The sequence below is a fragment of the Heloderma suspectum genome, chromosome 10 (genome assembly GCF_057233095.1).
Source record: "Heloderma suspectum isolate Gila_16-S chromosome 10, 16-S_ref, whole genome shotgun sequence".
In the NCBI taxonomy this organism is placed as follows: domain Eukaryota; kingdom Metazoa; phylum Chordata; class Lepidosauria; order Squamata; family Helodermatidae; genus Heloderma; species Heloderma suspectum.
Genome location: NC_139467.1, coordinates 41,579,434 through 41,605,207, shown reverse-complemented (window position 1 = coordinate 41,605,207; position 25,774 = coordinate 41,579,434). Strand labels below are relative to the sequence as shown.

At 45.4% G+C, this 25,774-nt stretch overlaps 1 protein-coding gene across 1 annotated transcript in view; it reads left to right on the top strand.

Moving 5' to 3' along the window:
* The window catches only part of COL16A1 (collagen type XVI alpha 1 chain), a 162,269-nt gene that overhangs the window by 54,030 nt on the left and 82,465 nt on the right, over positions 1-25,774 (top strand). Inside the window, exons 14-31 of the mRNA XM_084816361.1 lie at positions 381-443; positions 624-665; positions 773-817; positions 3,696-3,731; positions 4,476-4,538; positions 5,130-5,174; positions 5,270-5,365; positions 8,621-8,659; positions 8,792-8,836; positions 11,874-11,909; positions 12,728-12,844; positions 13,141-13,176; positions 15,548-15,583; positions 22,603-22,647; positions 23,158-23,184; positions 24,268-24,321; positions 24,468-24,590; positions 24,946-24,981. Of these exons, the coding sequence (XP_084672487.1) occupies positions 381-443; positions 624-665; positions 773-817; positions 3,696-3,731; positions 4,476-4,538; positions 5,130-5,174; positions 5,270-5,365; positions 8,621-8,659; positions 8,792-8,836; positions 11,874-11,909; positions 12,728-12,844; positions 13,141-13,176; positions 15,548-15,583; positions 22,603-22,647; positions 23,158-23,184; positions 24,268-24,321; positions 24,468-24,590; positions 24,946-24,981 (984 nt within the window). The remainder of the gene's footprint in view (positions 1-380; positions 444-623; positions 666-772; positions 818-3,695; positions 3,732-4,475; positions 4,539-5,129; positions 5,175-5,269; positions 5,366-8,620; positions 8,660-8,791; positions 8,837-11,873; positions 11,910-12,727; positions 12,845-13,140; positions 13,177-15,547; positions 15,584-22,602; positions 22,648-23,157; positions 23,185-24,267; positions 24,322-24,467; positions 24,591-24,945; positions 24,982-25,774) is intronic.

Genomic DNA, 25,774 nt, shown 5'->3' with positions numbered 1-25,774 from the left:
AACAGACCATGAGGGAATCTCTCCTCCCCCTCCCCATGCTGTCACAGTCATTCTGTCTTTCTCTTCCCCACATGAACATAGACCCCAAGCCTTCTTCACCCATCCCTCGTAACCCCCAATCCCACTTTCCTACACAGGTGAAGGACAAGTATGGTGTTTATGTTTGAAGGACATCTTTTGAAGATTTATAAGCTAGGCTATGTTTGCATGTAGTCATGCAATTGATGTCTTTTTCCTGTTGTGTGCTGCTCAGATCCACCACACATGGGCCTTTGTGCATGCTTTGGGGTGCTGAGGAAGCATATTCTGCTGGTGCTCCTATACTGTTCCCTGGTGTGAAGACAATCCTTTTCTCAAGGACTAACTCCTGTTTCATGCAGGGTGGGAAAGGCGAACGTGGACCCTCAGGAGTTCATGGATCCAAAGGGGAAAAAGGCGATCGCGTAAGTAGGTCTTTTCTTCACTTCTATCATATGCTAGTATGGACTCTGCCACCTAACTGGACTTTGCAACTTCCCCCATATGCTGTGGGGATGAACATAATTGCCATGTGACAGAACTGGCACAGCCAAATCCTAACACAACCCCATGTCTTAAGGCTGTTGCTTCTTCTCATCCTCCAGGGTGCTGACTGTGTCCGGATCTCACCTGAAGCCCCATTACAGGTGAGCTGTCTCCCACCTCTGGAAAGAGGTCATGCATGCTTGGCCACTCCCCTGTCCAGTGTTGCTGTTCTAACTCCTCACCTGTTTGTTCCTTATGTTCTCTGAAGTGTGCCGAAGGCCCAAGGGGGGAGAAGGGAGAGCGAGGAGAAAAGGTAAGCATAGATCTACAAGAACATAGTATCACAGTGCATGTACTCCGTACTTACCCCACCTTTATTCCTTCTTCTCACAACTGGGCAACAAGCCCATAATGTACCTCAATTACCTCACGCTACTCCCTCTCCATATAACCTCTGTTATATGATTTATTTTAAAATACACCCCACCAAAAAGCTTCATAAAATACATAAAACACAGGGAAAATAACCCAGTCCATATTACCAAAACCAATTTCATACAGTAAAACCAAGAGCAGGATAAAACAAATTCAGCATAAAAACAGGGAGATAAAATTCGAACACACTCTAAGAGCTTGCCAGAATCAATAGGCATTCGCCTAAAGCTTAAAAGAGAGGAAGCCAGCTTAACCTCTCTATGGAGGGAGTTCATAGAATCATAGAACTAAAAAGGGAATCTGCCTTCCTGTAACTTAAGCCTGTTATTTTGTGTCCTACCGTCTCAGAACAAGCATGACAACCCTCTAGGCACTTGAACAGTGCTATCATATCCCCCTTCAGCCTTCTCTTCTCAAGGCTAAATATACCCAGTTCCTTCTATCGTTCCTTATAGGACTTAGTTTCTAGACCCCTGATCAACTCTGTTGTCCTTCTCTGAATCCTTCTTTGAATTATTATCCAGCTATCTGGCTATTCATTACATTTTTATTTTATTTAAGACATTTTCATTGTTTTTCTACTACATACATAAAATAGAGTATAAGTCTACTTGAGTGTGCACTAAATATGAGATCTGGCTCAAACCTAGTTTCATTGCTTTGGAAAATGGACCGGTTTGACTCAGATCACTTCAGACATGATCTGCTTTGCCTCAGGTTCGAAGCAGAGCCTCACTTTGGAAATCCAAGGCTTCGTTTGTCTCCCCGACCCCGTTGTCTAACATGCAGACATCCATCAAGGGCAGCCAGAGCTTGGCAGGACATCAGCAGAAGCCTCTGCCTCAGTCAGCAAGTCACTTACCTGATCCCGAAGCTTGCTTCGTGATGGGGAGGAGGCGCTCCGTCCCTCCCCCTGAAATTCTGGCTGGGGGGGAGGCGCCCCGTCCCTCCCCGCCGAAATTCTGGCCAGGGGGGAGCGCCCCATGTCTCCGGCTGCGAATCCTGTTGTCCTGCCGGGACACAAATGGCGGCGGCCATAGCCGCCGCCATTTGCGTCCCTGGCCTGCAGCCAGCCGTGATAGGCTACGTAAATGTTTACGTAGCCTATCACGGCTGACTTTGGGGGAAAAAAAAAAGCGCATACGCAAATGGCGGAGCCCATGGGCACCGCCATTTGCATTCTTATTTTGGCACGGGTAGTCTACGTAAATATTTACGTAGACTACCCGTGACAAAATAAGGAACACAAATGGCGGCGCCCATGGGCGCCGCCATTTGCATACGCGCTTTTTTCTTTTCAAAGTCAGCCGTGATAGGCTACGTAAACATTTACGTGGCCTATCACGTTGTTTTTTGAAAATCTAGCCGTGATAGGCTACGTAAATCTTTACATAGCCTATCACGTTTGTTGTTGTTGTTGTTGTTTTTACTTTGAAATGGCGGCAGCAGCAGCTGGTTGGAAGACCGGCCGCCGCCACACCGCTGCCGGGAGCCGCCGCCGCAAGGGACATTCGCCAAAGGTAAGTCCCATCCCGGGGGGGGCGGGGGGCTCGGACCATTTCTCCACCAATTTCGGGGGAATTTCTCCCAGAGATTCGTGGAGAAATTCTCTGACATCCCTACACCTTGACCCAAGTGACCCCAGTCTGAGTTTTGCTGACCAGCCACTTCATGGTCCACCATCTCTCCATGCTACTCTGCAGAGTTTCTGTCCTTGTTTTCCACTTAAAGCCTCTAATTTGAATAAAGGCCGGTGAGACAGTTCACTGTGCAGGGCCAGAGTTTATGCTGTGAATGATAAATATTTAGTTACAGCATCCTGTAGCCAGGCCTGTAAAGACACTGTGTATGTGTCTGTCTGTGTGTCTGGCCAGCTGCTTCCTGAACTGTTCACTTAACGTGTTAATGCAAACCCAGAAATCAGGTGGTACTTGTGCCTTTTACTAGAGCCAAAGACATTGGCTGGCTACTTCAAACTAGTATGAGAACTCCAGGCTTCCTCTCCTAATACGTCCTGACAGCAAGCCATTCTCTCGCCTTCTTTCCATCTCCCTCTGGCTTTCTCCTTTCCCCCTCATTCCTCAGGAACACTTCCTCATCCATCCATTTTTCTTTGCTGCTTCCTCAGGCCTCCACCTCCTCAGCTTCTTCTTCCCCATCTTTTCCCCAGACCATCTCCCTGTACTGCCCCTCTCTGGATCAGGGCAGCTTAGTCAATGGCACCGAGAGGCCTCGTCTTCTGTGCTAGGTAGAGAGCTTAGCCAGTTGTTACCAGAGGCTTCATCTCCACCGCTACCACTGCCACCAAATCCCTTTGTACATTGTATAGCCTCCTTGATAAGCAGAACTCCACACATTCAAAGAATGTGATGCCCACACCCTGGCCCCCTCCCTGCCAGTTCCACCCCCAGACTTTTCTATATTGGGTAGAAGGTCTGAAGGGGGAAACTATGCATGTTCACTGTAAAGGAGAAGGGCCAACAGGGAGGGGGATGGTGGGGCAGGCCCAGCTGTTGAGGCTCGGTGCCTCCTTTCTTTGAACATGTGGACCTTAACCTCTTAACATAGATTTTTCATTCCATCGATCTTTGGCCCATGAAATCCACCATGCTACCTCCAAACAACAGACATGGAAGTGTTTACATGTATTGTGTGCCTTTATTTGTTGATCCTTTTGGATCCAGTCCTGATCATTTTGGATAGTTGGAGTATAAAAATCTACACCACTAATGAATAAACAATTATGTTGCTAACAGGGTCCTCCAGGATTGGCTGGAACACTTGGACAAAAGGTAAGCTTTCCAGCTTTGGGGAATAAAAATAGGCAATCCAAGGGGAGATGAATCAGTGAAAGTTGTTTTCCTCGCACCTCATGGCAGATGGATATGGTACAAGAAGTTGCCAACCTTCCTTTCTGGGAGCTGATAGATCATCCAGGGAAAATGTGATATGAGTAGGGATGAGGGAGAAATCTGTTCAGTTCTCATTTTAATGCAAGCCTATTTACTTTGCACTACCTGAATGAATATGCAAACCAAAACACAATTATCCTTCAGTATTTGCACTTCTCCAGATCTTGCAACATAGTTCTCTGTTAAAAAAAAATGTGTACAAAAATGCATATATTGAGGGAAAGTGCACACAAAATATGTATATTAGTGGAAAAAACATTAAAAATACATTATGTTAGGGAGAATTGCTTGCAAAGATGTGTATATTAGGAGGTAAACTAATTTTCTGATTGTATACACATTTTTGTGTAAACTTTTTTTTAAAAAAAATTGCAATCTGATATGTAAATGGGACAGACTGGATTGGAGAGAATGAGAAACAGAAACTGATAGAGTTGTCCATCCCCAGATACGAGCTTGAAGAATTAAGGGTCTCTTGATTCATGCAGGGATTGGATGGCTGCTAGGGAAGCAGTGAACCATGGGACTCCAGGCTGCAGTGATATCACTGATCCATCCTAGAACAAGGCCAAGAGGAGGGCGTATTGATTACTAAGACATGTCTTTCTCTGTTGTTTCGTTCAGGGGCAGAAGGGTGAGAAAGGTGACTTCGGGATTCAAGGCAAACCAGGGAGCCCAGGGCGTGACGTAAGTTGTGCCGTGAGATTCTCTGCCTTTTGCACCATCTCTCTCTCCCCACCCCCACCCAGGGGCCATTACTAAAATAGCACCCAGAATATCATGGTACTGTCCTTGGGCAGTGTATTTGGGGGCCAATTCTCTGACTTTGGGGGGAATGCTCCAAAATTTGTCCCTTACCATTAACAATAGTAGATGGCAAGGTCAGCTTTTATTTGTGTTTTTAAACTTTATTTCACCACTGCCTACTCAGTTATTTTGCAGTGTTTTTGTGGTGAGTGACCATGCATCCTCTTTTACAGAGGGAAGTCCTCTATTTGAAGGGCTGTCACAGGACCATCCTGTATTTGAAGGCATCCTTTGTTTGAAGGGCCGACCTGTCCTGTCCAATTGCAGTTTAAAGATAAAGAACAATAGGAACTGTTGCCCATCAGTAATTATAATTCTAAATGTGCATCTATATAAAGCAAGTAGCATATGTAAATTTTATGCAAATTGGTGTCCTCTTTTTTCCCCTTTTTTGGTGATGCATTTCCTCTTTTTTGGCAATCTATAAGTAAAGAAAAATCTAGTAACTCTTGCTTTTTTGCTTCTATCCAGGGCCGGCCTGGGGAGATCTGTGTGGTGGGACCGAAAGGCCAGAAGGTAGTGTGCTGCTTGGAGGCTGGAAGTAACCTTAGGGAGCTGTAACTGTTCTTCAGATGGATGTAACACTAGTAACGGCTCTGTCTGTGTTTTAGGGGGACCCAGGCTTCGTTGGTCCTGAAGGGCTCGCTGGGGAACCTGGACCCCCAGGGCTGCCAGGCCCACCAGGAATTGGCCTTCCAGGAAAACCGGTAAGGACTGTGTTTATGCCTGCCTGCCTCTGGTTTCTCAGTCTGCCTCCTGCTATCAGCATAGGCCTTCTTCACCAACATCTTAAATTTATAACTTAGATAGGAACCAAAGTAAGCATGACTTGATGGGAACTTCATGGACAGGATCTCCCGTGGATGTTTTGTTTTAGTCTAATGCAGCTGTCTGGGGAGATCAGATTGGGGCTGTTCTTCGTGCAAAAAGGCATTTAACCCTCCCCTGGGTCATTCCTGATCTAAATTCCCCTCTACCCACAACTGCTATTTGCTCTGTGGTGTGTGTGTGTGTGTGTGTGTGTGTGTAATATATATGTTTTTCCCTGTAGGTCAAATAACAGCTTTGGGCAGTGGGTGTGATTTAGATCAGTAAAAAAAAAAAACTGCAAGGGGAAAGAGTTATGCACCTTCTCCTGCCCAGCACTGTGGCCCTGATCTGATGATCCCACACCCTGTACACCCCACCCCATGGCTGCTTTGAAGTAAAAAAAAAAGAAGAAGAAAGGGGAGATTCTGTCCACAGTTCTCCCACATCACATCATATTTGGCCCATGTGTTACATGTTACACATGTAACATTTTTGGTGATGCTTATCATTAAAAACCATTGTGATGGAAAGCTGGGGTGGGCTGGGGATTCACTACCTTTTGCCATGGATGTCCATTATTGGCAGATCACTAGGTAATGCATTGTATTTAAATACTTATTCAGGGCTCTGTGTGTGTGTGTGTTTCTTTAGTTTCCATGTAGTGCACTTTTGAATCTGAGGCACCTTTTTAAAAACAAAACGAAGTTTCTAGCTCTTGTGGCTGTGGAGATAGGCTTAAAAACATATAAGCCATGACCTTGGATGTCAACGTTGGGTGGGTGAGCTGACCTGAGCGGGACTTCCCAGGGATTCAGGGGAGAAGCTCTGGTGTTCTGCTTACCTCCTTATCCCTCCTTGTGGCAAGCAGCAGACAATGAGGAAGAGGATTACAGCACTATTTATTTATACAGTGCAAAGATGCCCTGCCCCAAAGAGCTTACAGACTACATTTTGACAGCAGTGAGGAGGCAGCAGAGGTAGATGAGGGAAGGAAGTGGCAAAGAGGACAGAAAAGAGAGGAGTGGCAGAGCTGAAGGTCAGGAGAGCTTGTGAAGAAATGCAGTTAACCCAATTTAGGGTGCTTATTTTACTATGTAATTTTTTTAAAATATGCAAACCACTAATTTGCATAATGGTGCAGAATTTGGAGGGCTTTAAAAACCTAACACTGCTGGAATATACTGAAGTGTAATGTACGAATAAACCCCCAATCCCCATCCCTTTCAATTCTAATAAACTGCTGACCCACCTTCAGCACTGAAGTGTAAAAATCATTTCTACAACTTTGGTTCTGTGCCAGTGCAGTGTCTTGCAGCTGGGAGAAATATTGAGCAGTGGCCAGTGGGTGTTGTTTTCATGAAGCCTAAGCAATGTTTACAGCAGTGACAAATTTGTAAGAAGAGAAGTTTAAAAAGGTGCTTTTCCGAAATCTGAAATGGGCCCCTCGAGGCAAGCCTTGTACCTTATCTTCCCCTAGATACTGTCCAGCCAGTGCCAACCGCCATTCCCCCTGAGCCCAGGTTCTCAGATATTTTCATTTGCTTCAAGTTTTACAGGGTGTGGAAAGACCATCACAGTGTCTGCTAGTCTGCCATACAATTTGCCGCTTCCTAGGGTACAGTCCAGAAGAAGAGGGAGCCATTAAGAGCTGCTTTCCCATTGTCTCTGTCCAGACAAATGGCTGGCATGACAATAGGGCAATGGAGGGAAAGACTTTGAGGATGCCCATGGTCCCAGAAAAGGGGATGGTGAGAAAGCACTTTGTGGCTACCCCACGGTAACAAAAGCTTTTCACCACCTACCTATCGGATGTGACCAGAGAACACCCTGTGGTTGCAAAGCAAGAAAAAGAGTGCTTTTCATCTCCCGCTACATGCCCAAATAAGTAGAGGTTCCTGAGTATCCACCAAGAAACAGGAGCTAGCTGGCTCACCTCTATACACATCTTCCTCAATATCTACAGATGGTTGTCCAACTTTCCTTTGTATTGTATGAACAGTAGGTGGGCCCCAGCAATCAAGTACAGCTGCAGAATTGAATACCCTGGGGTAAAGCAAGAGATGCTAAACAAAAGAGATTTATTCAAGAAGCATAGCATAACTTAGCATATTAGAAGAAACATAACCATCTGCTTAAAACACTTGACATCAGAGTTATAAATAGTATGTGCTGAACTAGACTGTCTTACCCAGATCATTCTGTTTTCCTAGCTTGATAGAAGTTGTAGTAAGCAGGATGTGTCTAAGGATGTATAAGAATTTCATTTCAGTTAGTTTTTGATCAGGATTTACCCAGTTTGCATTTCCTGGACTGAACATGAACTTGCACGCAATCTGCGGTTTGAAGTCCATACATTTCCAAGCTTGCACTGTCATTCATGGGCCAAAAAACAACAGCATATGTACATTTGAAAAACACACATGGAAAAATGCATACTTTTGAAAAATGCACACAAACACACTTTGATCAATGGGAGAATAATACATACATTTCAAAGACTAACAAAATGGACATGTATATTTGGGAAAATGCCATGAACATATGCACGAATTTTCATGTGAAAAAAAAAACAAAAACACAGATAGCATTCTGATACGGACACGAGACAGAACAAGCTTTAAGGCAGAATTTGGAGACATCCTTAGATTTGTCTGTCAAGTGGCTGGTGAACAGTCTGAGTCAGACAAGGCTCCTCTCTTACCAAGAGAAGAATTCCTTTGCAGGTGGAGTGATATCACACCTCTTGTGGGGGAACTATCTCCAGATCCCTTTGAAATCCCTGCTGCCAACTGATTCAGTTACAAAAGGCTTAAACAGTGTGGTTTGCCTGGGAAAGGGAAATTACATATTTTATATCTTGTTAACATAATTAGACAGCATTGGCACAATTACTAGCCCCAATGTCTCTGATGGGAGGAAAGGTCAGACTCAGTTCAGATTAAATATAGAGTAATATACCAAATGTGGAACAAAGGGCAGGGGAGTCTGGAAGACAATGCCGCATGCTTATTTTTCATAGTCATGGGTACAAAAGATGAGTGTAATGGGCACAGCAGACCTTATTTGGCGGGAATGTTCCTTTCCTGGGCCCTGTTTCTTTGGTAACTCATTCAACTCCTGGACAACTTTTCACAGTCTTGCTTTCATTTCAGGGCAATCCTGGTGGCCCCCCAGGTCTGAAAGGAGAGAAGGTAAGGCGTAACCATACGTAGAGCTTCGGAGAGCTCCAGTGATCCCATCCCTGAAATCAAGTTGATCTCATCTATTTTGTTCTTAGCCCAATTCCACTCACATGGATCTTATACTCTCATCTCTCTTTCCAGGGAGGTTCAGGACCTCCAGGACCTGGTGGCTCAACTGGAAAGCCAGTAAGTGCCTCCTCCTGTGAGCAAACCTAACCAGAGGGGGAAGGATCTATGGCAGCCTTCTCCAATCTGGTGAACTCCAGATGTGTTGGACTAGAACTCCTATCATCCTCAGCCAGCATTGGGGAGAGTGGATATATGGAATAGAATCATAGTATAGTAGGGTTGGAAGGGGCCTACAAGACCATCGAGTCCAACCCCCTGCTCAATGCAGGAATCATAGTCAGAGCATCCCTGACAGCAGCTTCATCTTGAATGCCTGGGATTTGTTGGAGTTGCAACAAATCCCAGAACAGCTATGGGAGAGAGGGGCTGTTGTATCCCATGTGATGCTTATGCTCTCGACCAGGCTACCCCCCCCACTCCAAGTCATGCGATCAATTAGAGACAGTTGGGAGAAGCTGGGTGGAGTGTTGTCCAGTTTATTGATATTGTATCTTGTTGAATCACTTAAACAATTACACAAAGGGAGAACAGACTGTGTTTACCAATGCAGCTATTAGGAGGAAAGAAGTCCTGCCTCTTTCCACTCCCAAGACTTGTTCCCTAAGGGCTACGTTGGTTCTGTTATGAGGAGAGGCTGTAGCTCAATTGTGCTTGGCATGCAAAAGGTCCCAGGTTCAATCCTCAGCATCTCCAGGTAAGGCTGGAAAAACTCCTTCCTGAAAGTCTGGAGGGCTGCTGCCAGTCAGTGTCAACAACACTGGGCTAGATGAGCCAATGGTCAAGCTCACTATAAGGCAGCTTTCTGTGTTCTATGTCCTTTTACTAAATGGTTCAGGTCTTTGCCTGTGGGGGAAGGCCTAGTCCAATCTTTCCCAACCGGGTGCCCTCCAAATCTGTTGGACAGCAACTCTTGCAACTAGGAGAAATGCAAACAAAAAGGCATACCAATTTTCATGCAAACGTAAAAACAACGTCCCTGCCCCCCCCCCCCGACTGGAAAAATGAGAAAATGAAACAATTGTCAATCTGTAATTGGAAATGCTGGTGATGTTAGTGGCACTGAATGGGTGTGATCAGAGGAGCAGGGATGGATCTGCAGAGCCAACAGTGCTTTCACATGGTGTCCCCCTGACGCCCTACATACAGCATAGGGAGAGATCTTGGTAGAAAAACTAAACGGGGGTTTTGTGTTTGGGAGGGGACATTCCTACAGGTGGAATGTGAGCCTTGCTTGCAACCTGCCTAGCTAACATTGATCCAATCAGTTCCATTCAAATTCACTTCCCCTGTGTGTTTAAGGTTGTGATCCTATGCTAGGGGTGTACGAAACCCTGCTTACCTGGCTCCGCCGAGTTCCGCAGGTGGGGGGAGGCGATCCATTCCTCCTCCCAGAATCCTCGATGAGGGGGAGGTGATCCATTCCTCCCTCCTGGAATCCTGCCCGGCCAGCTCTGCTCCACGCCCAGGCTGCGGAGCCGCCAGCCAGGCCAACCCGCAGCGGGGCCTCCAGCCACTGCCGGGCTGCTGCAGACGCAAATGGCGTCCTGCGTGGGGGACGCCATTTGCGTCCCTACACAAGCCCATGATAGGCTACGTAAATATATACGTAGCCTATCACGGGCTGGCGTAGGGACGCGAATTCACTGGAATTCAGCCCCTCTGGGATCCGTGGCGGAATTCTCTAACATGCCTATCCTATGCTCATTTACTTGGAAGGAAATTCCACAGAAGTTAGTGAGACTGATGTCTGAATAATAAACATGCATAGGCTCAGGCTGCAGCTAGGGATGTACGAAAATCACTTACCTTTCGCAGATTATGTTTATGGTGGGGGGGAGGTGTTCCGCCCCTCCCCCCGGAATCCTGGACGGGGGGGGAGGTGCTCCGTTCCTCCCCCCAGGAATCCTCCTTGGCCGGCTGGTGGCTGTGCTCCACAGTGGCTCCGCAGAGCAGCCAGCCAGGCCCAGCCAGGCCAGAGCCGTCTGCAGCCGGATTTCCGGCCGTGGAGGGCTCTGGGGAAAAACCAAAACAAAACTGCGTACGCAAATGCGTTCCTTATTTTTGACGTCTTAATCTACGTAAATATTTACATAGACTAAGATGGCGAAAATAAGGGGAACGCAAATAGTGTAGCGGACGTTGCTGTTTTTTTTTAACGTTGCTGCAGGTGTTTTTTTTTTACCCAGATGTTTTAGGTTACATAAAAACTTATGTAGCCTATCACGTCGGTGTAAAAAAAAACCACACACCTGCAAATGGCAGTGGCGGCAGCCGGTCAGAAGACCAGCCGCCGCCCGGAAGATCCGCCCCAGGTAAGTCTTGTCCCGGGGGGATCCGCGGGGGGGCAGGCCGTTCCGCCACAGATTTCGGGGGGCCGAATGCACTGGCATTCGGCCTTCCCGAGATCCGTGGCGGAATTCTCTGTCATCCCTAGCTGCAGCTATCTTTATATACTGGTCTCACTGGTGTTGCATCACAAAATTAAACCTAGGGATGTACGAAAGTCACTTACCTTTTCGAAGGGTGACATTCGCGGTGTGAGGGGGTGCTCCATCCCTCCCCCCAAAATTCTCTCCAGCCGGCTCCACTCTGTGGAGATTCCACAGAGCCGCCGGCCAGGTCCGCCCACAGCCGGACATCCAGCCACTGGGCAGCCTGCAGGGACGCAAATGTCAGCTGCCATAGCTGCTGCCATTTGCGTCCCTGTATTTTGCCGTAATAGCCTACGTAAATATTTATGTAGCCTATCATGGCAAAAAAAAAAAAAGGGGGAACGCAAATGGCAGCCCACCGTAGCTGCCGCCATTTGCATTCCCTTAGTTTTGCCGTGGTAGGCTACGTAAGTATTTAACGTAAGTATTTACGTAGCCTATCACGGCTGTATGGAAGAAGCGAATGGCAGCCGCATTCGCAAGTCAGCGTGGACGGCAGCAGGTAGGTGCTCCGTTCCAGGCCCATTTCATGGGGTGGGGGTTGGGGGGGCTTCGTTCCGCCACGGATTTTGGGGGGCCAAATGCACTGACATTCGGCCTCACCGAGATCTGTGGTGGAATTCTCTGACATCCCTAATTAAACCTTTTCTTTTTCTCTGCAGGGGAAACCAGGAGTCCCAGGCCTGAAAGGAGACAAGGTGGGTAAGAGGCAGTCAGAATCAAGGCAGAGCCTGTTGTGCATTCTCTGGTTTCAGAGTGATGAGAGGATTCCCTCTGCTATATTGCCATGCCTGCTAATAGCAAACTCGGGTGGTAAAAGCCAACAGGATTGGGGCCAAAACAGGGCCACTGAGAAACAAGAAGGGGGTATCAACATGCTCCAGACAATCCCAAGGTTTGCTGAAGTACAAACCCTCTAAGTGGGCAACACCCCACCCCACCCCCACCACCTGAAACAGCCCAGTGGGAACTGAACAAGCACAGTAGCCAAGAAATACTGAGTTTCAGCTGGAAAAGAAAACTGGAAAACTGGGTGGAGTGTGTATAATAGAGTAGGGCATGGCTGGCTGGAACCCTGGACAGGAGTACTTCTCTTTGGAGGCAAGGATATGCTTCAACCTTTTGTTGTAGGTCCCACTTGTACCTTCTAATAGTGAAGGTATGTAGTTTGGAAAACAGCCCATGGGTTATGCAAGGGTTGTTCAGCCCTCGCATAAGCCATCCTCACCAGGTTCACATGGCATGATAAGCCCCAGTGACTGACCACTGCAGTTTGAATATTCAAAAGGGTGGCCACCATGCACCTCAACCCACCATGGCTTGGGCTGCAGCAATTGTGCGCACCGTCCCAGTGTTTTCTGAAATAATTCGTTTTAACTCCTTCATTTAAATAACTTTATTTTCTGTTTTAGGGAAGATTGCCACTGAGAGCTTCTTCCCTTCACCACAATTGCCTTTGTTTTGCTTTTCTTTAGTTTAATTTTCCTGAAAGCCTCTTGAAAATCTTTCTCAACAGGGGGATCCATGTGAATTTTGTCCCACTATCCTTGAAGAAATAAACAATGCAGTCAGCATCCCTGGGAAACCAGGGCCCAAGGGAGAATCTGGACCTCCAGGGAAACCAGGCAAATCGGTGAGTCCCAGGTCAATGGATCCTTTGGGGATGTTGCAGATAAGATACCCTAATAAAGCCTTCCCCAACCTGGTGCCCTCCAGATGTTTTGGACTTCAACTCCCATCAGCCCCAGGCAGCATGCCAATTGCCAGGATTGCTCGGAGTTGTAGTCCAAAATATCTGGAAGGCATCAAGCTGGGGAACGCTGCCCTAAGAGGGGTGTGTTGGCTGGATGTTAGGACAGTGGTTCGGCTGATTGACCCTGGAGTTCTAAGCATGAGCTTTCAGTTTCCCCTTCTGCCTCTCCTTTTCAGGACAAGCCTGGCCTTCCAGGAACCAAAGGCAACAGGGTAGGTGTCAGATCCAGCTGCTGGGCAAGTTTATTTTCAATATTTCTAGGCTGCCTTTCAGGGGAAGAGCCCTCTCAAGGTGGCTTACACAATAAAGTTCTGTACAGCAAAACCAGCAAAATTAATAAAATCAACCAACACGAGTAATAAAATATCTAGCCTAGATAGTAATAAAAATATTATTCTGCTCTGCCCCAGATGAGGACAGAGCAAGAGAAAGGCAGAGTGGAAGCAAGGTGAAGTATGTTTATTTTAATGTTCTATAAACTGCCCAGAGAGCTTCAGCTATGGGGCGGTATAGAAATGTAAATTACAACAACAACAACAACAACAACAACTAATAATAATAATAATAATAAAGTCAAGGGACCATCGCTCTGTAATACAACACCTGCTCTGTATGCAGAAAAGGCCCAGATTCGGTCCCTGGCATCTCCAGATAAAAAAGGATCAGGTGATGGGAAAGGTATAAGGCTTGTGTTCTTAAGGCCATCTGTAGCCAGCAAAACAGGCCTTCTAGTTTCCAACCAGATATAATTGCCTCTTTAAAACTCATCACTTTGTTCTGGCATTGTTAAACTGACCTCTGCCTTTCCTTCCACTGCCCTTCTCTTGTATAACTGTCTTTTTATCTTGTAAGCCTGAGGGCAGGGCCTCTGTCTCATTTTGTATTGGTTTGGGGAGATTATATTTGTTCAGAAAGTGGGATAAAAGTACAAACAAGCAGATGTCTCTCATGGCTTTATACCCCCTCTGGCCTATTGGCTTTTACCCCCTCTCTGACTTCTTTGGCTGGTCTGGCTTGTCTCCTGGTAGTTGCTATCTTTGGATGGAGTTCAGGGGTAACGCATAGGCTAAAACCATGTCTCCCCAGTCCACAAGAGAACATGCAAGAAGCATGGAGGTTGCTCAGCACAGTCCTTGGAGGTGGGGATAGTGTATCTTCAAAGGGGTGAAGACAAATGAAGGCCTCACATGGCTGGGCAGTAGGGATGGGAGGAATTCAGTTCATTGGGAGTTTCACCAAGAAGAATAGCTGGCCTGTTCCCATTTCCGAGTGCAAGTCCCCCACCCATTCAAATGGGAAAGGTGTGCATTTAAAAAAATGCACACTTTCCCCCCAAATGTATACTTTCCGCCCATTCACTAAAATGTGAAAATGCACATTTGTGTCCAAAATGCACATTTTAAAAGTGCAAGTTTTCTAAAGTACACATTATGTAAATGAGCATCGCAAGCTCAGGAGAGTGCGAGCAGGTTCTGGTCTTAAATAGAGAAAGTTCTGGTCTTAAATGAACAGAAATGAAATTCCCGTACATCCCTACTGATCAATCCTAGTGCCTTCTTCTAGGAATGGGCAGAAATGCACACCGCTACCTTCCGGTGCTTTTTGGCATCTGTATTCACATCAACCAAGAGCCTTCTCCAGAGAATATTCAGAACAATTGCCTGCTGCTCCATTCTGCCACATGCAGAGATATTGTTAGGGCCAGTTCATATGGCCCAGCCTTTCCAACCTGGTACCCTCCAGATGTTTTAGACTATAACTTCCATCAGCCCTAGCAAACATGATCAATGGTCAGGAATGCTGGGAGTTGTAGTCCAAAACATCTGGAAGACACCTGGTTGGGGATGGCTCATGTGGCCCAAACTTCCTGTTGAAAATGTAGCCTCAAAGTTCAGTGCTTGATTGCACATGTGTGGGTTTACTTGGCTACACATCCCTCTTGCGCTCCATCCACATGTACTGTGGTGTGACATCTACCTATCTATCTATCTATCTATCTATCTATCTATCTATCTATCTGAAGTATTTTTATGCCACTCCCCAGTCAAAAAAGCTCCTGGCATGGCTTACATATAATCACTACAACAAGGCACTCACTGCTCACAGGCTTACAATATAAAAAGACATGACATACAAGGAAAAAGAAATGAGGAGGGAAGAGGGGGGAAAAACTAAGTCTCTCAGCAGGGCTGGTGGAATGGCCCTGCTTCCCCTCTCATCCCCCCTCAGTAAGGCCTTGTGGAATAGATGTGGGTCAGCTTGGAATTTAAGCATGTAAAGAAGTGACTCCCCAGTTGCTTTCTCAGGTGTTGAATACCCCACATTTGTAAGCCTGGCAGTGTGACTGTGTGGACCTGGATTGGCCTTCAGCAGGACACAACAGGCATTGAATCACTTTCTGGATTTATTTAAACTGGAGCTGCTGTCTATGGACTCATGGATATAGCACCAAGCTGTTTCTCATGCTGACATTCTCTCACCCCCAGCTCCAGCTGCCTCCCCCAATTACCGATGATGTCATTAACTTTCTCACTGCCTTCTTCTGGATTTTCTGCTCCCTGCCCTCCTCTTTTTGTTTTTCAGGGGGACCCTGGAATCAATGGAATTAAAGGGGAGAAGGTATGTGGCAATTTCTTCTGATCTTCCCTCTCTTACTAATCCTGGCACTTCTATTTCTAGTTCCATTTGCTTCAATGTTGTTTGTTATTGATTCACTGAATTCAGATCCGATTCAGCTCCTCGCACACAGTGGAGCAAATTCTGTATCCTAAAAAAGAAAGAAAGAATGTGGGACAAAACCAAATTAATAAAACTAACTAATTTGGTTAGAATTAGAGACTGCCATCAAAGAAATGTCACCTTTCAAACAAAATGGGCGGAATTGTTGGAATACTCACTTTGGGGGAACAGATCATACAAAGTTTGCTTTGTCTGTGAATTGGTTTTATTATATTACTTTATTTACTTTATATAGTTACTTTATATATTACTTTATAAAGTTAATTTATTAGTTACATTTTTGTATCCTGCTCTCACTTCTCCCTCCCTCCCTTTTTTCCTCACAACAACCTTGTAAAATAGATTAGGATTAGGTCTTCTTGTTGTTGTTGTTCAATCATTCAGTCGTGTCCGACTCTTCGTGACCCCATGGACCATAGCACGCCAGGCCTTCCTTTCTTTCGCTCTCTCCCGGAGCGTTCTCAAGTTCATATTCATTGCATCCGTGATGCTATCTAGCCATCTCATCCTCTGCCGTCCCCTTCTCCTTTTGCCTTCAGTCTTTCCCAGCATCAGGGTCTTTTCCAGGGAGTTTTCTCTTCGCATTAGGTGGCCAAAATATTGGAGCTTCAGCTTCAGTATCTGTCCTTCCAATGAGCACTCAGGGTTGATTTCCTTTAGGATGGACTGATTTGACCTCCTTGCAGTCCAGGGGACTCGTAAGAGTCTTCTCCAGCACCACAGTTCAAAAGCATCAATTCTTCGGCGCTCAGCCTTCCTTATAGTCCAGCTCTCACAGCCATACATTGCTACTGGGAAAACCATAGCTTTGATTATACAAACCTTCGTCGGCAAGGTGATGTCTCTGCTTCTGACTATGCTGTCTAGGTTGGCCATAGCTTTCCTCCCAAGGAGCAAGCGTCTTTTAATTTCATGGCTACAGTCACCGTCTGTGGTGATTTTGGAGCCCAAGAAAATAAAATCTGTCACTGCTTCCATTTATTCCCCTTCTATATGCCAGGAAGTGATGGGGCCAGATGCCATGACCTTAGTTTTTTTAATGTTGAGTTTCAGACCAGCTTTTGCACTCTCCACTTTCACCCTCAACTCTTTAGATCCTCTTCGCTTTCTGCCATTAGGGTGGTATCGTCTGCATATTTGAGGTTGTTGATAATTCTCCCGGCAATCTTAATTCCGACCTGTGATTCATCCAACCCGGTGTTTCTCATGATGTACTCTGCATATAAGTTAAATAAGCAGGGTGACAATATGCAGCCTTGTCATACTCCTTTCCCAATTTGGAACCACTCGGTTGTTCCATGTCTGGTTCTTACTGTTGCTTCTTGACCCTCGTACAGGTTTCTCAGGAGACAGGTAAGGTGGTCTGGTACTCCCATCACTTTAAGAATTTGCCACAGTTTGTTGTGATCCACACAATCAAAGGCTTTAGCATAGTCAATGAAGCAGAAATAGACGTTTTTCTGGAATTCTGTTGCTTTCTCCATGATGCAGCGAATGTTGGCGATTTGATCTCTAGTTCCTCTGCCTCTTCGAAAGCCAGCTTGTACTTCCGGTAGTTCTCGGTTCGCATACTGCTGAAGCCTAGCTTGTAGGATTTTGAGCATCACCTTGCTGGCATGTGAAATGAGCGCAATTGTGCGGTAGTTTGAACACTCTTTGGCGTTGCCCTTCTTTGGAATTGGAATGTAAACTGACCTTTTCCAGTCTTGCAGCCACTGTTGAGTGTTCCAAATGTGTTGGCATATTGAGTGCAGCACTTTAACAGCATCACCTTTTAGGATTTTAAATAGCTCAGCTGGAATACTGTCATCTCCACTAGCTTTGTTGTTACTAATGCTTCCTAAGGCCCACTTGACTTCACTCTCTAGGATGTCCGGCTCAAGTTCAGTGACCGCAGTGTCATGGCTATCAGGGACATTCAGATCTTTCCTGTATAGTTCTTCTGTGTATTCTTTCCACCTCTTCTTAATCTCATCTGCTTCTGTTAGGTCCCTGCTTTCTTTGTCCTTCATCATGCCCGTCTTGGCACAAAACGTTCCCTTGAGATCTCGAATTTTCTTGAAGAGATCTCTAGTCTTTCCCATTCTGTTGTTTTCCTCGGTTTCTTTGCCTTGTTCATTTAAGAAGGCCTTCTTGTCTCTCCTTGCTATTCTCTGGAACTCTGCATTCAGTTGGATATATCTTCCCCTTTCTCCCTTGCTTTTCGCTTCCCTTCTTTCCTCAGCTGCTTGTAAAGCCTCCTCAGACAGCCACTTGGCTTTCTTGCATTTCTTTTTCTTTGGGATAGATTTCGTTGCTGCCTCCTGAACAATGTTACAGACCTCCGTCCATAGTTCCTCAGATTACTAGATTATGGTCAATGGTCTCCTAGCAAGTTTCATGGCTGAGTACTGAGGTACATGGCTGTGCATGGGAAAAGTTTTCCCATCACTACTTTTTGTTTAATGTAGGCCACAAGAGAGTAACACAGGTATCTGTGACAGGTGGATGAATAAAATGTTTCTGTTATGCAAGAAAGATGTGATGAAGAGCTTATGACTCCCCTCCTCCAATTTGGAAGGGTATTTCCATCCCCTTCCACATCCAGCACAAACACTTTGCCTGTACCTTGTAATTCTTCATGGCCTTGTTCCCCTTTACCTTTTTGGTCTCATATCCTGATATATTTCTGTGAACTTAACTCTTCCAACTCCACCACCCTGACCTTCCCAAAAGTCTCCTGCTCGCTTAGGGCTCTGCCTATTCTCCTGTTCTGTCCTGTATACTTGGAACTCCTTCCCAGAATAACTACATGTTCTCTTCATTCAATTCCCTCCTCAAATGACACCTTGTTCCACAGAGACTTTCGTTGAACCCTTTAGTTCTCATCCCCAACTGAGATGAAGCCTAAAGTAAATGTAATATTTGCCCTTCTTATCCTCTCCCTCCCTTTTGTAAGCTCCTTGAGGAAGGGACTTGTCTTTATAAAGCATCATGCACACAGAGGGTGCTGTGTAAATAAAATAATAAATAGTCATGGTAACTCTTGGAAACTGAGCTTTGGAGATTAGCTGACACCCCCCCCACCACCACCACCACCACTCTCTCGTGCCTTTACTGTATTGCCTATACCATCCATTTCTGCCCTCCTCCTTCCTCTAAAGCCTTTTTGTGCATATGCTTGCTGTTATGAAATGAGCTACTCTAATGCCAGGCTATCTGTGTTCTCCCATAAGGGTGAGCCATGTCTGTCATGCAGCCCTGCAGCCCTCATATCATCATTGCAACTTCCTGGAAAAGAAGGGTTCAAAGGAGAGCCAGGACCTCCTGGGACTGGGCTTCCTGGGCTTCCTGTAAGTATAGGGCCACTGTGCCTTCTCTCTCATGCCTTTAATGCAAACTACTATAAAGACTTGGGAAGAACAGGGAGAGGGATGAGCAGCATTGCTAGAATAAGAATGTGAAGGTGCACACAAATTTCTAGTCCTCATGGTCATAGTGAAGTCATCTGTAATCTCCTGGTCAGTTTCTGTGAACAAGCAGGTCTACCCTAACATAAGAAGAGCCATACTGGATCAGACCAAGGGTCCATCTACTCCAGCGTTCTGTTCATACAGTTGCCAACCAGCTGCCCACTGGAAGCCCACAAGCAGGACATGAGTGCAAGATCAGCCTCCCACCCATGTTCCCTAGCAACTGATGTAAATAGGCATACTGCCTCTGATACTGGAGATAGCATATAGTCATCAGGTCCAGTAGTGACTGATAGCGTTATCCTCCGTGAATTTGTCCGGCCCCCTTTTAAAGCCACCCAGTGTAGTATACCCTGTGGCCTACAACTCCCATCAGCCCTAGCCAGCATAGCCAATAGTGAGGGATCATGGGAGGTGTAGGCCACAACATATGAAGGCCCACAAGTTGCCCATCCCCTGCTATAAATACTAGTTTCCTACTTATTTTATTCTTGTAGCTCCAACCTGGAGAACTGTAGCTCTGTGAAGCAAATAGCAATCTTTAAGAAATAATTTTTGTCATACTCACAGTACTAAAATTCCTAGGATTTGCTGGGGGAAACCATGGCATTTAACTTTCTTTCAGAACTGTTTAATTTGGTCATTCAAAATGGCACGAGGCCTGGGCATACTTTATTTACAGAGACTCTTGTCACAGGAGATGCCAGAGAAGAGAGAGTACACCAGTCTTACAAAATATCAGTCCTTGAACCTTTCTCAGGGACACCCAACTTGTAACATTGTTTGTGTGGGAAAACTCTGAGGACACTGGAGTTTTTAAGTATGAAAAAGGAAGGACTCTTGGAGAGATGTAAGAGTCTGAATCTCACTTATAAGGGGAAGTCATTAGATGAATCAAAAATGATGTTAATAGATCACCTCAGAGTCAGAGGTGCTGGAGAGGCTGAGGTAAATCCATTAAGACATGGGCCCCGTCTACATGGCACCACTTTTCACCCTTCACTCCATCGCAACTGTGCAGCATTGCAGCTTCGAATTAGTTTCTGCTGGTATACACTTGCAGTTTACTGTGGGCTTCCCTAACAGACTCTGCCGTGCCCTTTTTTTTGCCATTATACTTTAATGAGCAGCTGTGCAGTCCTGTGAGTGTGTGTGTGTGTGTGTGTGTGTGGGGAGGTGACACTTCAGTGGCTGTTTTGTATTTTAGGGGTTCTGTTGTGTCTTTCCATCCCTTGTTAGGTAAAAAGTGGGTGTTCTGTGCTCTTCATTTCCACGCCATCTGTTTGTCAGTTCCCCAGCCTGATGGTTCACGCTCACAAGCATGAGCGGTACGTGCCTACCCATCGCTCCAAATTGGTGGCTGGAGCAAAGTTTGTCCTCCCCCAAGACTCCCCCAGCCCTCAGGCACTGAGTTCAAAAGCAACCATTGCAAAGATACGAAGCTGCAAAAATGTGTGGATGTGTTATGATATCTGTCTAAAACGCCCTTCTGTGCCTCTGTAACTGTGCAGCTGCAAAGGGATGGGGAGAGTTAAAGGGCATCACAGAGTGACGCAAGCACTATGGACACCTACAACATGCCCACTGCAAAATGCAAAGTCAGTTTGGGGAAGGGACAGATGGCTTGCAACTGTGGGGAAACCTGCAGCAAACGAAAAACATCGCAGCAAAACGCCTCCTTGGAAATCCGCATTTTCCGGGAGAAAACCATGGATGGTTGTGAAGTGGCGACTGTGTCGTCTATCCTGAGGGACCTCTACTCGCAGCCACCCCAGAGGAAAAGGCTCATGTAGATGGGGCCAGGCATGCACATATAGAAATGTCACCTCACTGCTTCGAATTTGAAAGAGAGAAACTGAGGGCAGAGGTACAACAGAGTGAGAGACAGAGACAGAGAGGTGGAATTAGAAAGAATAAAGTACCAAAAAGAAATTGATATGGAAAGGATTAAGTTGGAAAAAGAGAAAATGTTGAAGGAGGATAAAAGGAGAACTGAGGAGGAAGCCTCCTAAATTATTCCTTAAGGATTTCACCCCATATGTGGTTGGGGAAGATCCACAACCAGATATGGTGTTTTTCACCACATTTGAAAAAGCTGCTCAGATATGGAATATGGCTCCAAATGATTATGAGATTTATTCCTAGTTTGATTAAGGGAGAATTGTCTGAGGTATATAATAGTATTCCTGTAGATGAGGTAGCAGACTTTGAAACCTCTCAGACTGCTGTATATCAAAGGTTTAGATATGGGCCAGATTTTTTTCCAGAAAGAGGTTTAGGAATACTACAGTAACATCATGTAAGTCCTATGTGGAATTTAGTTATAAGCTTACTGATTATTTTGAGAAATGGATCAGTAGTGCTAATGTTAAATCCAAAGAAGATCTGAGAAATCTTATAGTATCAATTCTTACATCAATTACCTCAAGAAATAAAAATGTTAGTTCAGGGTTGAATTCCAAAAACTGTCAAAGGTGCTGCAGAGTTAGCTGATAATTTTGCTTTAAATAGAGGGTTTAATCTTACTGGTAGAACAAATAAAGATTATCAGAAATATGAATAAATTTGGAGGCTTTAAGAGGGAAGGTGATAATGGGAAAAAAAATCAAGAGAATCCTGAGAAAAAATGTCAAGTAAAACCTTTATCTGGAAACACAGACAAAGCTTGTTATAACTGTGGTTTAATTGGTCATATTAAACCTAATTGTCCAAGACTGGATGAGAAGAAAGAAAAATCCACCTCAGTCAGGCATGTTCATATACAGAGGAACACAGAAATGGAGCAACTTGAGGCTTCACTTTGTTATATGTTGAAGTGGGATCAAGTAGATGAATCCGATGACACTTTCAGGGAGAAAGTGACCCTAAATGGAAATGAATATGCAGCTGTACTTGACACTGGTGCTGAAATGTCCCTTAATACGTTCAGGTCTAGTTAATCCTGAGAATATTTTGCCTCAGAAAACCATTAAAATTAAAGGTATAAGGGGGGAACCTGTTCAAATACCTTTGGCAAAAGTAAGAATGGCCTGGAGAGATTCTGAGGGAGAATTTGAAGCAGGGCTGCAGGGGTCAACCTTGAACAATGTGAATCATTTATTTGGGGAAAGGATATTATGTCTCATGAGAGGCAAATATCATTGTGACCAGGTCCCAAAAAGGAGTGAAGGAGAGTGATTCTGTGGTGACAGAGAAAGAGGGAGTTTACACAGTGTCAGAGACACACTTGTCGGTGAAGCTGTTGCCTAGCAGCCAAGGTGAAATGCCAGACAGTGAGACAGTGGACTTAGTTGTTTCAAACAGTTTCAAATAGTTCATCTCAAATTGAGAGCAGATTCAGTGAATTCAGATTTTGAGGGATTGTCCTGCTAAGAGCCACATCCAGAGCTTTTTTCCGACTTTTCTGCTGACTCCTTCACTGAATGAGTTCTCTTTGTTCTGTCACAGGGCAAGGCTGGCCCCCCAGGGCTGGCTGGACTCAAAGGAGAAAAGGTAAGAGCGACTTTGAAGATAAAAGTCTGACAATTGGTTCATAGGAATCAAGCTCCACTATGCCTGTGCAAGTTACATCAACCAAAGCTTGAAATGAATTCAGCGGTTATTATCACAGGAAAATTGCCCGTGTACACAGGCACAGTGCCTTCAGATGTGCAGATGGGTGCGCATGTCCAGGTCACAAATTCAGCATTCTAGTTTCCCCCTATATTTTATTGGGGTTCCTTGTGCAGGCAGGCAGGAGTCACAACAGTTAAGCCGGGTTTAGAGCACTAAGTTGGTACTGCAACACATTGCAGTAAACGCTCAGTTCCAGCCCCATTTGCAGACCTGAAGTTTACATCCTCACTTTTCCTGAGGTAAGAGAGGCCTCTCTAACTTCCAGTTAATTCCTTGATCATGCAAACAGGTGAGTGGAAGGCTCCTTCTCTCAGGAGGGTGGATCGTTTAAGCATCATTGCAGTCGCTTTTCTTTCTTCAGCAACCCACATCTTCTTTGTTCCCTAGGGAGATACTGGAGCTGTAGGAAAGCCAGTGAGTATGAGGATATGGGGGAAGGGTGTTGGGTGCCTTCAGGGCCATGCATGACTTTTGTGGTCTGAACAGCAGTGGGAAATGCCGTGAAAACAAGAACAAAGTCACATGCGCAGTACTAGAACGTGGATATAGGGAGAGTGAATGGGCGGGTTCGCATGTCACGCTAAGCCACTCTGTGGATAAGCCACCATAGGCTGGCTGTTTGCTTGCTAACCTGACAACAATTAGGCTTGCCATTGTTGCCTCCAGCAGATATCCCAGGCACCCTTGTGGCAGAATTCCTCGTTTCCTCGGTCCATACGCCAGCACCCTTTCTGCACTGGAGTTGCTGGCTCCTCAGAGAAACTCCTCCCCACCCCACCACCCCCAGATCAGATTGCCAAATGGAATTAATTTTCTGAGCCCTTATAAGCTCAGAAACACATTTGCAAACCTTTTTTAAAAATGGGCAATTGCACTCTTGCAGGACGTTTTGCCATTCTTGCTGGGTGGCTCTGTAGCCATTCCTGACAACGAAATTGCCCTGTTGGGTTTAGACAACATGACAAGCCACCATGGGTATCAACAACTCAAAAACAAGCCATGGGTTCTCAGGGCAGCTTGTTGATGAAAAATAAGCCACCCTGAAGGAACCGTGAGTTGTCGTGTTGTGCGAACGAGGTCAATAAGTCAAAGTCTTTGAGATCACTTGTTGGATTACAGGTCAGGTTCTACCCAAAGTACGTATCTTCACACCTAAATAATAATTATTCTGAAACCAAGTGTGATTTTGCCAGCTTTGTATTTTACTTCACTTATTAGACAGCCTAGTAAAAATTGTGTCTTACAGTTCTGCATATTTCTAGACCTCATGATTTGTTTTACATCAAGCCTGAAGAGTCCGTTTCAGGCTTAAAGAAATAACAATGCAATGCTCTTCTGTTCACTTTGGTGCTGGCAAATTAACTCCAACAGTTAGTGCCATTTTCATCTATGTAGAACAATACAGAAAGGAATCCTGCCATTTTTTACTTTAATTTCATTGTGTGTTTATACTCAAAACTCAGCTCTGTCTCACCTTAATTGTTCCTTTATTTCTAGGGTGTCCGTGGGGACAAAGGAGATAGTGGTGGTTCAGGAGTCAAGGGTGAGAAGGTGAGCATCTTGGTATAAAAGGATGAAAAGGATCTGTACAACCTGTTCATGTGAGAGAGCATGAATCTTGCTCACAATCTGTGTTTCTTCTGCCCCCTGTTCTGCTATCTTCTCTCACCTCAAAATCCATTTTCCATCCCTTATAGGGGGAACCTTGCATGCAGTGCCCTGCCTCTCTGGAAGGTGGGAAGACTATGGTTGCTGTACCAGGGCCTCCAGGAGAGAAGGGTGAGCCCGGTCTTCCTGGTGCTGGGCTTGCAGGAAAACCAGTGAGTGAGCTTTTGTGGTGTGCCTCATTTGGAAGCAGAGAGGGGCAGGGGATATGACAACAGAGCTTGGGGGAAGATGGTTCCTGTATGATAATGAGAAAAGTTTCCCAGGGCAAGTAGAAGGTTTTGAAGAATTAGACTTTGGTGCAGGCACTCAAAATAGAACATGAGTGGCATAAGAACATGGGTGCAAATGACAACCAACGTCTGGTTGTCTTCACTTATTAGGTTGCCTACAACAAGACAGGATTGGTAAAAGTGGGTGCTTTGTAGCAGGAGGAATGGGGAAGCCAACATAGTCTACCAGTTTGCATTGAAAAACATTTGTTTCATATTGCTTGCTCTACTTTTTCAGGGAAAACCTGGAGAATCTGGAATGAAAGGACAGAAGGTAAGGAAGAGCTACAGGTTGAGGCAAGATAACCCAAGAGAGGTGGACAGGGCCGGCACCAGAGCTTGATGATAAGATCCGGCATTTTCACAGCCCTCCGGACTAAAACTGGAAGCTAAGGAAATCTACCCCTAAAATATTGATATGCGAGGGAGCAAATACATTCTCATTAAACTGGCACTGTATAATTAGAAAAACAACCTACAAAGCAATTAACAAGTTACAAAAGACAGAGAGAGAACACTGGAAACACAAAGGCCAAATGTACACACAACACATTACAAGGAATTATCAAAATCTACAATCCAACATATGTGTAATTGCGCGATGCCCATCAGCACAGATGAGATCTGTTAATATTCTGAATAAGTACCATCTAAATGAATCCTGATGGATGATCAGTCCAATTATCCATTCCAGTTATCCTTATTCATGGGAAACACATTAATTGCTCTATCTGCAAAGGAATGGCAGGGTTTCACGTGTTGTTGTTGTTGTTGTTGTTGTTGTTCAGTTGTTAAGTCGTGTCTGACTCTTCGTGACCCCATGGACCATTGCATGCCAGGCCTTCCTGTCCTCCGCTCTCTCCCAGAGTGTGCTCAAGTTCACAGTCATTGCATCGGTGATGCTATCTAGCCATCTCATCCTCTGCCGTCCCCTTCTCCTTTTGCCTTCAGTCTTTCCCAGCATCAGGGTCTTTTCCAGGGAGTTTTCTCTTCGCATTAGGTGGCCAAAATATTTGAGCTTCAGCTTCACTATGTGTCCTTCCAATGAGCAGTCAGGATTGATTTCC